The 13,426-nt window shown below is 43.2% G+C and overlaps 1 protein-coding gene across 1 annotated transcript in view; it reads left to right on the top strand.

Annotated features, from left to right (window-relative positions):
• Window positions 1–13,426, top strand: part of DNAH11 (dynein axonemal heavy chain 11) — a 320,378-nt gene that overhangs the window by 181,340 nt on the left and 125,612 nt on the right. The window contains exons 47-53 of the mRNA XM_032401311.1: window positions 523–625; window positions 1,918–2,157; window positions 4,104–4,287; window positions 4,544–4,730; window positions 7,996–8,158; window positions 9,336–9,459; window positions 9,899–10,041. Coding sequence (XP_032257202.1) covers window positions 523–625; window positions 1,918–2,157; window positions 4,104–4,287; window positions 4,544–4,730; window positions 7,996–8,158; window positions 9,336–9,459; window positions 9,899–10,041 — 1,144 coding nt within the window. The remainder of the gene's footprint in view (window positions 1–522; window positions 626–1,917; window positions 2,158–4,103; window positions 4,288–4,543; window positions 4,731–7,995; window positions 8,159–9,335; window positions 9,460–9,898; window positions 10,042–13,426) is intronic.

Raw genomic sequence — 13,426 nt, 5'->3', positions numbered from 1 at the left:
CCTTTCATCATCATAAATGCTGTAGGTTCCCTTTGTATCTTTGGAAGAATTGGATTGAAAAGTGTCTTAGATATATTACTGTCTAGTTGAAGCATTAAACTCTCAGATACGTTAACTCGCACTAAATTACTTAGACACCTAACCTTATTCTGTGGGATGTAGCTGTTGGGTAATGTCTGGGCCTTGCAGTGTGTCCGTCCCTGCCGTTAACTAGAGGGAGAGCCCCCAGCCTTGCTGTGGATATTGCTCACCAGAAATAGTCACGTGGGAATCAGTAAGCAGGAACAGTAGGTATTGACTCAGTTCCTTATGTTGATTCAGGCATCAGAAGAGCTATGTAGCCTTCCGTTTTCTAAGCTTTAGTTTTCGTGTCTCTGAGTTGAGGCTAACACGCCCAGCATCACAGAGAGATTATAAAAATCAAGGGAGACAGTTTGTGAGGAAGTCCTTCATAAACTGGGGGATTTTGATGTGTTGTCATCTTCAGGTTTTGGACTTAAGGCTCTGTTTCCTGGTTTTCAGGTATGATAGACAGAAGGTGATGCTTAAGGAAATCCACAGCTGTCAGTACATTGCCTGCATGAATCTGATGGTGGGCAGTTCCACGATCAATCCTCGACTACAGGTAGGATGTGGAGTCCTGCTGTCGCCCAGATAGGCCCTGAGTAAAACCTCAAACATTGTAGATTGTGATTCTTGAAGCTTTCCGTACAAACTAGGGCTCCTACTGGACTTTTGTTGGAAGCTTTTTTTTTTTTTAATTATTTTTTTAAGAGCAGGTACAGGTTTACAAACTGTTTCAACAGTTTTAGTTGAAAGGACTGCAAAGAGTTCCCTTAATACCTTCTCACCCTCCTCCCACCTCACTTTACCCTATTATGAGCATATTGCATTAGTGTCCTGCATTTATTACAGTTGATGAACCAATATAAATTCATTATTATTAGCCAAAGTCCAAAGTTTACATTAGAGCTCATTCTTTGTGTTGTGTCTTCTGTGGATTTTGGCAAATACATAATGCCAGGTATCCACCATGAAAATACCATACAGAATAATTTCACTGTACTAAAAATCTCCTGTGCTCCACCTAATCATCCATCCCCCCACTCCTGAATCCCTGTCAACCAGCTGATCCTTTTATTGTCTCCATAGTTTCACCTTTTCCAGAATGTCACACATTTGAAATCCCACAGTATGTGGCCTTTTCAGATTGGCTTCTTGGACTTAGCTTAAATACACATTTAAGGTTTTGCCGTGTCTTTTCATGGCTTGATAGCTCTTTTTTTTTTTTTTTTAACCACTATGTAATATTCATTGTATTGGTGTACCAGTTTGTTTATCCATTCACCTATTGAAGGATGCCTTGGTTATTTCCACATCTTGGAATTATGAATAAAGCTGATAAAAATATTAATGTGCATGTTTTGTGTGTACATATAAGCTTGTAATAACAATAACCCCCACCAACTATAACACACAAAAAACAACAGTATACAACAGTAAGTGTTGGTTAAACCCTTATCTGGAATCAGCTGGGGGTCGGCTGGGTGACTCTATCAGCGAATCTATGGTGGCTTTGACTAAAGTGATAGGGACAGGGTGGCTCGGTTTCATGTGTCTTTCATCCGTTAATAGGCTTGTACAGTTCATGGCAAAGGTAGGGCCTTAAGAGAGCAAGTGGAAACACGCAGGCTTCTGACAGTGACTGGCACAGTGTCATTTCCGCCTCACTCTGTTAGCTCAATCGAGTCCTATAGCCAGGCGCAGAGTCAGAGAGAAAGGTACCACAGTGACATGGCAGGGGGCACGGAATACAGGAAGGGTTAAAAAAAAAAAAAGCCTTTTTTTGCAATCTAATGGTTCCATTATAATCCCTATTATATGTAACTCTTACATTTCTTTTGTTTTGTTTTTCAGAGACATTTCACTGTGTTTGCATTCAACTTTCCATCCTTGGATACGCTGCAAACCATCTATAGCCAAATTCTTAACTTCCACTTTCAGCAGCAAGCCTTTGGTCCATCACTTCTCAGGAGCGGCCCCTCTTTGGTACAGGCAACAATCACGTTCCATCAGATGATGACACATAACTTTTTACCCACAGCTGTTAAATTCCACTACGTCTTTAATCTGAGAGACTTATCAAACGTCTTCCAGGTACCTTGGTGGCTCTGGGTTATGCATCTTGGGTGGAGGAATGATTTTGGTAAGATTAATGGTGTTCGGGCGCCTGGGTGGCTCAGTTGGTTAAGCGACTGCCTTCGGCTCAGATCATGATCCCGGAGTCCTGGGATCGAGTCCCGCATCGGGCTCCCGGCTCAGCAGGGAGCCTGCTTCTCCCTCTGACCCTGTCCCCTCTCATGCTGTTTCTCTCTCTCTCTCTCAAATAAATAAATAAATAAAATCTTTAAAAAAAAAAAAAAAAAAAGATTAATGGTGTTCAGTTACGGAACTTAGTTCAAGGTGATGCTGTGTACTGTTGTATGTATTCTTGGGTGTTACACCATAAACTTCTCTGTAAAGTCTATATGGCAGGTTTATTCTCATTTTACCGATGGAACTCGTGGATTCTCTCAAGTGCAGAGACTTAGCTGCAGAAGCAAGGGTAGAAGTCTGACTCCCTGTTCTGTGTATTCCATATAAATATCTGAGTGCCTCATTTTGGGCCAAGTGAGGAGGATCATTTGTTATTTATTCTTATTTATACGATATGATTTTTAAACATACATCAAGAGAAACATCACAATTTCTTACACCATTGGATTATTTTTACGTGACCTTGACACTTATTGGCTTACCTGGTAAAAGGACAGTGTTTCTGTATTTGGTTTGTAAGGAAATTCCAAAGAGGGAATTGAAACCGGAATTAAAAAAAAAAAAAATCAACTGGTGTGATCTACCCTCCACAGAAAAAGCAGTTAGAGGGTTATTTATGGCCTGAAGTTCTTTTGTGAGAGGGGTAGTGGAGAATTTCAGGAGACTTCTTTATCTTTGGTGATTTTTGCTTCTTTATATTTTTATAACCCTCTTTTCTAAATCACTCTGCAAATGCCTTACAACCATAACACTGTGTCAGACAACAGATTCCTGAGACCGAGCTTCCACTCGTTCTCATCGCTGTATTTTTAGCACCTGCTGGAATGACTTTGCTCAATACAGTGTTGTTTAAAAGCTGATTTTTTAAAAAATTATTTATTAGAGAGCATGAGAGAGGAGGCAGGGGAGGGGCAGAGGGAGAGGGTGAGAGAAAATCTCAAGTAGGTGGCATACTGAGCACAGAGGCGGACACGGGTCTCGATCTCGTGGCCCTGAGATCATGACCTGAGCCGAAATCAAGAGTCGGACGCTTAACCGACTGAGCCACCCGGGGGCACCAAAGCTGATTTTTAATCTTAGGGAAAAACAGGAAGGAAAGCCATAGGTGACACGGGATGAGAGGCTTGCTCACCCTGTGTCCAGTCTGTCAGCTACACCTCATGCCACCAAACAGTTGTTGAGGCTTTGTAACTACTTGCCTCCAACTCTCTGTCTCTTCGAAGTCCAGAGCCAGCTGACTCTTTCCCGAAGGAGTGGGTCTATGAATCCAAGATACTGAAGGGTAGTATTGAAGGGAGGGGGGGTAGTCAAAATGTTTTGGGGCTAGTTCCAGATCTACCCACAAAGTGTGATTTCAGACAATTTACTTTTGGTCTCATATTCCTCATCTGCTAAATGGAAGGGTTAGATTAACAGATATCAAAGGATTTTAGGATAAAAAGAAATGTTGATCCTGTGACATTCATGTTAGCTCTTTGTCCTTTGGGAAACTTCATCTGTTGGGAGACATGATAAACACAAGTCCTCAGATGAGCTATTTATTTCCTGGGCTGGCTTGTGAAATACAGTCTTAACCTATATTCTGAAACTGGGTATAATGATAGTCAGGTTTTTAAGATGTTACTTCTCAGAGAGTAAAACTACTATTATAATAATTCTACTTATAGTAATTCTTCTAACTTAATAAATTGCTGAATTTAGTATACAGTTAAAATGTTAAAGGAAAATACTATTGTAGAATGTCACCAGTTTCCGAATTTTTAATTGTTCCCGTTCTTGCCTTGTAGGGCATTTTATTTGCTTCTCCTGAATGTTTAAAATGTCCAAATGATTTAATCCGCCTGTGGCTTCACGAGTCTTCTCGTGTTTATGGAGACAAACTGGTAGACCCAAAGGATTGTGATTTGTTTCAGAAAAAAATGCTGGAAACTGCCTGTAAATATTTTGAAGTAAGTGTGTGGGATGTCCAAGGTCACTCTTTGCTCTGGCACTAATCAGTGTTGGGGCAGAGTCAGCTAAGGATGTGAACAAATTGGGCACATGCTTACCTTGCTGGAACAGCCATGATTCCAGAATATACTCGGGTCTGTCCTGGGGAACATTCTGCCCAGTGACTCACAGACTGACCTGCAGGTTCTGCCTTTGGTGGGCCACTGTGCTTCCAGATGGCTCATTCTGGATGGCTGACGTGAGCAGATTGTTCTCTCCCTCCTCCTGCAGGGTGTAGACAGTCACGTGCTGTTTCAACAGCCCCTCATCTATTGCCACTTTGCTCACGGCAGCCAAGATCCGTGCTACCTGCCGGTGAGGGACTGGGAGGTGCTGAAGACCATCCTTACGGAAGCCTTAGCCAACTACAATGAACTGAATGCTGCCATGCACCTGGTCTTATTTGAAGACGCCATGCAGCATGTGTGAGTTGACAAGTCACGATGCTTTCTCTCAGAGTAAAAATGGCGAGGTCTCCACAGTCATCGTGCTTCTGTGCAGCATACTCAGTACTCCAAGCTAGCAGCTCCTGTCTCTTGTTTGCCATACAGTATAAAACTGCAAGGGTCTCGCTAAGTTACATCCTAATCTTAATCATGTCTGAGGCCAGTACACTACTTTCTGAAGCATCGTCACAGCCATAATTTCATTTTATTTCACTGTAGCCCTGATAGGTAAGAAGATTGAGAAAGAGAAAGGCATGGGACTCATTCAAAGCCGTAAGGTTCCTAACTGACAGAAACAAGATGAATGGAAATTGCTGGTCATTGATGAAACATGTTTACTGAGTGCCTACTGAGTGCTAAACGGGAACAGTGGCAGCCGATTTACTTCTGGTACAAATTAGTAAGGGAAGGGGGCATGTTTTCTTGGCAGATAATTAGACAGATGCTGCTGTCCTGATGTAGAGCTTGGCTGACAAGGCTCTGGCTCACCTCCTAGACTGGGTGCCTTGTGCAGTGCACAGATAATGCAACCATCCATCGCTCCCTTGCTGTCAGACATTGTTCTAGGTACTGAGGATACAGCAGCAAACAAGATAGTCTAGTCCTTATTCTAGTTGAGCTTACATTTTAGTGATGCTGATGAACTTTTATAAAGACATAAGCAAGCAAGATGGCAGGAAGTGACGTGTCATGCTGAGAAATAGATCGATTCCGAGAAATAAATATGTGCATTCCCATAAAAGGCCTGGGTATCTCTATGAGGAGGTGCCATTTAAGGTAAGATCAAATGGTAAGCAGGAGCGAAGCCTGGAAAGACCTGGAGGAAGAATATTCTAGGCAGGGGCATATTTCATGGGGCCCCAAGGCTGAATGTTCAAAAACAGAAAAGGGGTCATCATGGCTGCAGAATGGAGAAAAAGTGGAGAGAGCAATATTCGACAAGTATGGAGATGCCCGAACGGGTCTTACTGACCCAGGGTATTTCCCTATAACCGGAGGAAGGAGTTTCCGTTTTACTCTAAGTGCAGTGAGAAGTTTTTCAACAGATTTTAGCATGGGAATGACGTCATTTGTGGAAGGGTCCAAGCAGCTGGCCCTTGCTGCCGCCGTGTGGGCAGTTGGACGCACCGTCACGTCCGGCACTGCTCCCCTCATCACCATGATTTGTCACTGGCTCTGTTAGTTTGCTAGCGTTGTACCGAAATACCGCATATGGGTGGTTTAGAAAAACAGGTACTTATGGTCGCACAGTGGAGGCAAGAAATCTGAAAGAGACGTGACAGAGAGCCATGCTCCCTCTGCAGATGCTGGGAAGGATCTGTTCCAGAATTCTCTGCAAGCTTCTGGTCGTTCCTTGGCTTGTGGCGGCTTACCCAGCCCTCACATGGCCTTCTCCCGCTGTGTGTGCCTGCGTCCAAATTCCTCCGTTTTAGAAGGACCCCGGTTATCATGGATAAGGGGCCCGCGTTACTGCAGAATGATACTGTCTTGTCTTAACCAGTTACTTCCTCAGCGACCCTATTTCCAGAGAAGCTTTTATTCAGAGGTACTAGGGGTTAGGACTTTCATATATGAATTGGGGGTTTGCCATTCAGTAAGTAACGCTGGCCTTTCCAACAAGGGATGTTTGGGCAAAGATTAAAATAAGGAAATCATGGTTAAAAATGAGTCAAGAAAGAAGGAAGTATGGGAAGAAGGAAATTCAAAGAGACACCCCAAAAAGGCAGGTTTCAGTTTTCACGAGCGGCAAAGAAAAACTTGGGAGACCTCCCCATCATGAGTTATTATAAGCATGTGAAGTATTGATTGATTCATAGCTCCCTTTGCAGCTTCCATCCTCTGATGGCACACACTGGTGGTAGGTAAAGTCTATGACTGCGCTGCTAATTGAAGTGTTAGTGTCGCTGTTCCTGCTTGGCTTAGGACACTGACTGTGAACGGGAATCATGGGGCAGGTGAGAGAGATGGCCCATTGCCACCAAGGGCGAGAGTCTTCTCCTCAATCCTTCATCGGGGGCTTCTCGGTGGCTTTCAAGAGGAAAGCTGTTGCTTTGATCCGGGATTGTGAGCTCACAGCTGATTTACTCAGGGTTAGAGATGATCTCAGAACGCATCCTCAAGGCCTCCTAGGAAGGAACTTTATTGCTTCGAGAATCTGGTGAGGTCCAAACCTCAAAGCATACATTTAAACAAAAGGAAAACTCAGCTTTGTAACTTGGGGTTTCATTTGCCTCAGAGTAATTTCATGGCTTTCCCAAGGTGGTTTTGTTGTATGGTCATGTGAAGTCAACCTCATGGACCTGCCTGAGCCGCTCACGATGACCCATCTCTTTAGTTATTGATGGTTTGCAGCTGAGATGTGCTTGTCCTGGTATAAGTGACCCCAGCCTTGCTTTTCCACGAAGTGCTTTGGTAAAAAATCATCTAGGTGCATCAGTCAAGGCCGGAAGCTTACATTCATTTGAGAAAAGCAACCTAGAACTAACATGATGGTGTCTCATTTGTTGCATTTGGGTATCCGTATCCTTATATTTCAGTTTCTTTCTTTTCTCAGTATTTATAACATAATTATGACCTATTTCTTCATCCAAGATGATAAGGCCAACTTACTCTGAACTGTAAAATGTAGCAATAATATCAGTAGCTCAATCATTCCGAATCTCTTCCACAATATAGAACAAGGGATAAGGAAATTAGTTGGCCTTGCTGGATTCTGAAGGTTTCAGTAAATCTCCTGAAAAGTTTCATAAATTTTCTAGAGTGCTCGAGGACAGACAAAGCTTTGTTGCAAAGGAAGTAAGAATCCTAGAGGCAAGTGTTGAATCTGCATGAAGTAAATCACATTGAGATGTTTGTTGGCCTAAACAAATCCAGTCTTTCCAAAATAATTCTACAGCACAAGTTTCTGGCATGAAGACATTCTCCCTTTGATGTTTGCTGCACATGGCTGCTGGTGTAAAATTGGGGTCTTTCTTGCTAGTCAAAAAAACTTGAAGCCTTGCAGAAAGGCCTTGTATATGGATAGTAAGGAAGCAGTGAGAGTCCCGGATGTGATCTCCACAGGGACACTTGGTTGGGCATCCAGTGTGAGGGGCCTCTTTTTTTGATGGGGAAGCAGATGAGCAAAGGCTAAAGGTGTAAAATAAAAATTCAGATTTTGTGTCTAGACACTTTTCTAAGAAATGAAGCAGACACAGTTCCTAGGCCCCGCAGTCTTCTGCCATGGTGTGCTGTCCCTGAGCAGGTGTCGCATCAGCCGAATCCTTCGGACCCCTCAGCGTCACGCACTCTTGATTGGCGTGGGCGGCAGCGGCAAGCAGAGCCTGTCCCGGCTGGCAGCTTACATCTGCAGCCTTGAGGTCTTCCAGATCACTCTGACTGAAGGCTTTGGAATCCAAGAACTTCGGGTGAGTAAGAGTGGGAGGCAGCCCGTCTCCCCTCCCGCCTGGCGGATAAAGCCTGAGCTGGTAGCGTGCCCACATCAGCTCTGACTCCCAGATTTGGCCAAGGCTTCCCCAACCAAGAGGGGGAAGACTTTTTGGGGATTTCGTTATATTTGTCTGTTTCTCCTTCATGGTAAATTTAGTAATCATAAAATTTGTTAAGTGTTTATAGGTATATAAACCTATAAGCCTATAGACCCAACTCAAAATATTTTATTAAATACTTGCTTACAACAGGGGGCACCTAGGTGGTGCAGTCAGTTGGGCGTCTGACTCTTGGTTTCAGCTCAGGCTATGATCTCAGGGTTGTGGGATCGAGCCCCACATTGGGCTCTGTGCTCAGCGTGGAGTCTGCTTGGGTTTCTCTCTCCTTCTCCCTCTGCCCCACCTCCCTGTGTGCGCTCTCTCTCTCTCTTGAATGAATAAATCTTTTGAAAAATAGTTTACATGCTTGCTTACAACAAACGTGGCTTTTCCTTTGTACTGACTACACCTGCTGTTCAACACCGTTAGTACTCCTGTACGTTGGAGGGGAAGAAAAAGATACTGCCTTTACAGGTCCACTTTGGATGAATCATGAAAATAAAATGTGGTGAGAATACATTCAAGAAACCCCCGTGTGCTTTTAAAAGTTGGCTTTTTCATCACAACAGTACTTAAAAATAATATTCAGAGTTTGTGGCAAGTGAAATGTGGGTGTAATGCGGCCATTTTCAACCCAAAAAAGAAAACAAATCCCATGCTTTCAATATTATTAAACAAAGCTAAATAAATAACCAAACAAAAACTGTTTTCAATGAAATAGTTGTTGAAATGAGCGGAATCTTCCTTTTACTGCGTTGCTTGGCAAGGGCGTCACCAAATGCGTTTTCAGTCTATTCGGAGGGAGTTGTCCACCAGCCGCCGGTTGTCATCCCTATGGTCCATTAAGCCAGGAACATGGCGCTCATCATTAAATGCCAGGAAAGGAGGTGATGTCATGCTGTTTGCCCCCACGCGGGATCACTGAGAGGGAAGAAGGTGTGAATGGGGAAAGCTCTCAAATTATAGTTAGTGAGTTCTTCCCAGCCCTCACACACATACTCCCCACGTCACATCAGCATTTTAACAGCGCATGAATGATGGCCTCCTTTCCTTACAGGTAGATCTTGCCAATTTGTACATCAGAACTGGAGCCAAGAACATGCCCACTGTGTTCCTGCTGACAGATGCCCAGGTTCTAGATGAGAGCTTTCTCATGCTGATTAATGACTTGCTGGCATCAGGTGATTAAACCAACACATTCCTTGAAAGATCTTCCCCAGTGACAAATTATCTGTAGTTGCAGTGAACTTTAAAGAGAGATAATTTGTCTTTGAGATGTTTGCTGGGGCAGTCTTTGGGGAGAAACCTATAAACCTAACTAATTTAAGGTGTATCACTTTCTTAGTCTGCTTACGGATGTGAGGTGCCTTGGAGAAGCCTTCAGTGAAGTAAATGTTATTCCTACACATACGAGCTTAGTGGGTGTGTCTATCAGAGCTTGTCCTCAGTGTGTGGCGTGTCTTGTAAATGCAAAAAAAAAAAAAAAGACATTTCTGATTTCAAACTCTCATCCTTTAAACTGAACTTTGTATGATAGAGCATTGCAAGCACTAAAAAGTCCTATCTAAAATTTAAATTGTGACTGTCTTTCAGTAATTCTTCTCATTCCTTTGAGGGCAGGAGAAATCCCGGACCTGTTCAGTGATGAAGATGTAGACAACATAATTTCTGGAATTCGTAATGAAGTTCGTGGTCTAGGCATGGCGGACTCCAGAGAAAATTGTTGGAAATTCTTTCTGGCCAGGGTTCAGCTACAGCTCAAAGTAAGTAACCCTTGTTTACTTGCATAATATTTAAAACCTGCTCTTGGAACTATGACACGGTTCTGTCAGGATTCATACTATGAGTTTGAATTGCAGCCATTCGTTTTGAAAGGACATTTGCATTTTTACGTGTGCCCACGTCTGGAGTAAACCTTCCTGAAGTTGCCCGTGATGCTGAGCATCTATAGAACATGGCGCTGAGCAGACAGTGCGGTGCTCGATTGAACTGGACGTGGTCTCTGTCCTGGAGGGGCTGACACTGCTCCAGGAGAGAAGGACTATCATCACAAGTAATGATAGTACAGGACTGATGTGGGTAGTGCCATGGGTTACAGATGAGAGCAGCATCCTTCGCTGCACTGGGCTCTGCTAGAGGAAGCGCTGTGCCGTGGGTCGGGCATGGGTTGGAATCCATGGAGGAGCAGTGAGTGGGGAGGAGCCTTCAGGGAGAGGAAATAGCATTTATGTAAGAGGAAGGTTGGACTGGACAGGACACCTTCAGAGAAACCCAAGGTGGCTCTGGACGACTGGAACACAGACTTCCTTTTGGGAGAAGGAGGTGGATCAGGCAGGGAAGTAAATTAGGATGAGGTAGGGGGCTGAAAATCACGAAGGGAGGGTTGGCGAGGTTTGAATTACAGAACTGAATTATGTCAGAACTTCAAGGCAAGCAATTTAGGTGTATTAACCAGATGCCCTGAGGCTCCCCCGGGAGTTTTTCCCTGCAGATGACTCTGCTTCATTGTGGCTCCTAGAGATATAATGTAACCAAATACTAGCTGCAGTGAAGAGCAAGTACTGTAAGAAATGCCTCCAGACTCATGGCAGGAAGCTCAATTTAAGGCAAAATCCGGCTTCTGGTGTAGAAATGGTTAGTAACCTAGACAAGTTTCCACTTGGCTGCTACTTCTCGTATCCCTGGTCCGTCAAGCTGGTAACAGGGCCCAGGCAGCAAAAGAACCTGAACCCCCAGGGAAGGGGGATGGGGGCAGTGCATTAGCCGGGAATATACCTCTCCTTGGAGGTGTGGAGTGTTTGTAAGCTGCTCGTCCGCCCTACTCTGTTAAATTCCACATTAATCTTACTGAGCAATTCTGGGCTGATGTTAGATCAGGATTTACGGTTCAGTGGCCCAAAGAGTTTTGTCCCCATCAAAATGTTACTAAGAATATTTTTGCCAGGCCGTACGCAACAAAGCCAGAGATTTCTCCCTGTTCCGTGGCGGTACATTTGGATCACATTTTCTTTATGAAATGGAAAAACAAGAACAATAATAGAATATGCGATGGTAATGTTATAAATCACTGACTATCGAGGTCTGTTCCTCAGAGCAACAGAATCAGCATCACCTAGAAACGTTTTAAAAATATGGGTTCTCCCCCAGTCCCAGGCCAGACCTCTGGAATCAGAAACACTGCACAGGATGCACAATGTATGTTGTAATAAGCTCTCCAGGTAATGCTGAGGCACGCTGAAATTTTGAGAACCATTGTTTAAAATAATGCAAGGCTGCCTGGGTGGCTTAATCGGTTAAGCATCAACTCTTGATTCCAGCTCAGGTCATGACCTCAGAGCTGTGAGGTTAAGCCCCATGTGGGCCCCGTGCTGGGTGTGGAGCCTGCTTGAGATTCTCTCTCTCTCCCTCTGCCCCTCCCCACCTGCTCATTCTCACACACTCTGTCTCTCTGGGGGAAAAAAAAAAAAGGCTGAAGTAAGTGCCCTTTATATATGTCTTTTATACACACCTTCGCTTGCTTCCGTGGGATAAATTCCTAGAAGGGGTATTGCTGGGTCCAATAGTTGCAGCTTAAAATACACCTGCCAGTTCTTTGCCGTGCTTCTTACTCACAGGTAGGGTCTCAGTCCTCTCTTGTTGAATCAGGGTGGGCTTGCGAGTGTAGGACCCCAGGCAGAACGCTGAGGAACTTGGGAGGCTCAGCTCCAAAAGACCTGCTTTTCCACTGACTTGCACGTGATTTTTTTTTTATCAGAGTTCTCTGTATACCAAGCAGTTTGTCTTGCATATGTGTTGCATCTATTTTTCCTAATATCATTTGTCTTTTAAATGTACATACAGGACATATTTGTTTATAACTTGAAGAAGTGTTTTCTTTTTAGATTTGGAGGTGCTTATGAATTCATAGCATAGTTTTTCTCTCCAAGATGATAAAACTCAGTAGCTAGAAGCATTTAGAACTCAACTGGGCAGTAAATAAGAAAATATCGAAAAAACTGAAAGACCCATGCTTTCTTGTCTTTCCCTCCTACCGGCACTCTTCCTGGTGCCTCCTGCCTCGTGAGCACCACACGAGGGCGGTGGGGTGTGCATTCACAGAAAGGAGGGGGCAGGCAACCTCGGGGCGCTCTGGGTAGGAAACCAAGGCTTCCCCCAAGACCCTAAGCTGACGTCTTGGAGGCCGTGTGATTCACCTGCCACCTCCACCTACCAGGGAGTCGAAGGAAGTGAATTTTTTATCTTGTCACATGGCCTTTATGAATAAAATTAGAAATGGATTTTGGAATAGCAACAGAATCCATCATTCCAGTATCTTTATGTTTTGTGTTTAAAACTTGACTACATCTGGAATATATTATCATACATGGTAGAGAGTGAGCTGAGAGGTTTCAAGTTATTTTTTTTTCCAAAACGGTATCTTTTTATCTTAAAACCATGTATTCCTTCCTTACTGATTTAGAGTAATACATCTATTATATGTCATATTGGGTCTGTTTCTAGATCCTCTATTTTCTTTTCTTAGTAAGTCTCTGTACTACTGATCCCAGCCTTGTACTGTATAAATTATTAAGGTTTTGTTACACATTTTTATATCAAGTATCTCACTGTTCTTGTCTAGTTTTTCTTTGTTCTCACATGCCTACACATCTAGAAAAATATCAGAATCATTTTTTCAAATTCTAAATATATTCCACTTTAATTTTGATTGAAATTGTGCTGATGGCTTATATTTGGGAGAATTTAATCTTTATTATATAAAGTTTTTATAGAAGGAATATTTCTTTCATAAGGTTTTCTGATGGTATATTGTTTGTATATAGAGAGCTGTTGATTTTTAATTTTATAACCCACTCTGTTTATAACCAGCCTCTCTGGCAGTTTCTGTTAGTGGGTTGCTATCACATAGCATGCAGGTAATATTTTGTCTTTTTTAATATTCTATTTATCGGCTTTTCTCTAGGTCTTACGTTGGCTCTATCTTGTCAAGGAAGTTTCTATTAAATTCCTTTTCAGTGTCTGTTGAGATGATTATATGGTTTTGCTCCTTGAACTTACTAATATTCATGCAGTATGGATGGATGTACAGAAGTTCTACATTTTATACTGTTTTAAATTCACCAGTCTTGGGGCGCCTGGGTGGCTCAGTCG

Source organism: Phoca vitulina, unplaced genomic scaffold (genome assembly GCF_004348235.1).
Source record: "Phoca vitulina isolate PV1807 unplaced genomic scaffold, GSC_HSeal_1.0 scaffold4, whole genome shotgun sequence".
Taxonomy (NCBI): Eukaryota; Metazoa; Chordata; class Mammalia; order Carnivora; family Phocidae; genus Phoca; species Phoca vitulina.
This window is presented reverse-complemented; position numbering and strand designations above follow the sequence as displayed.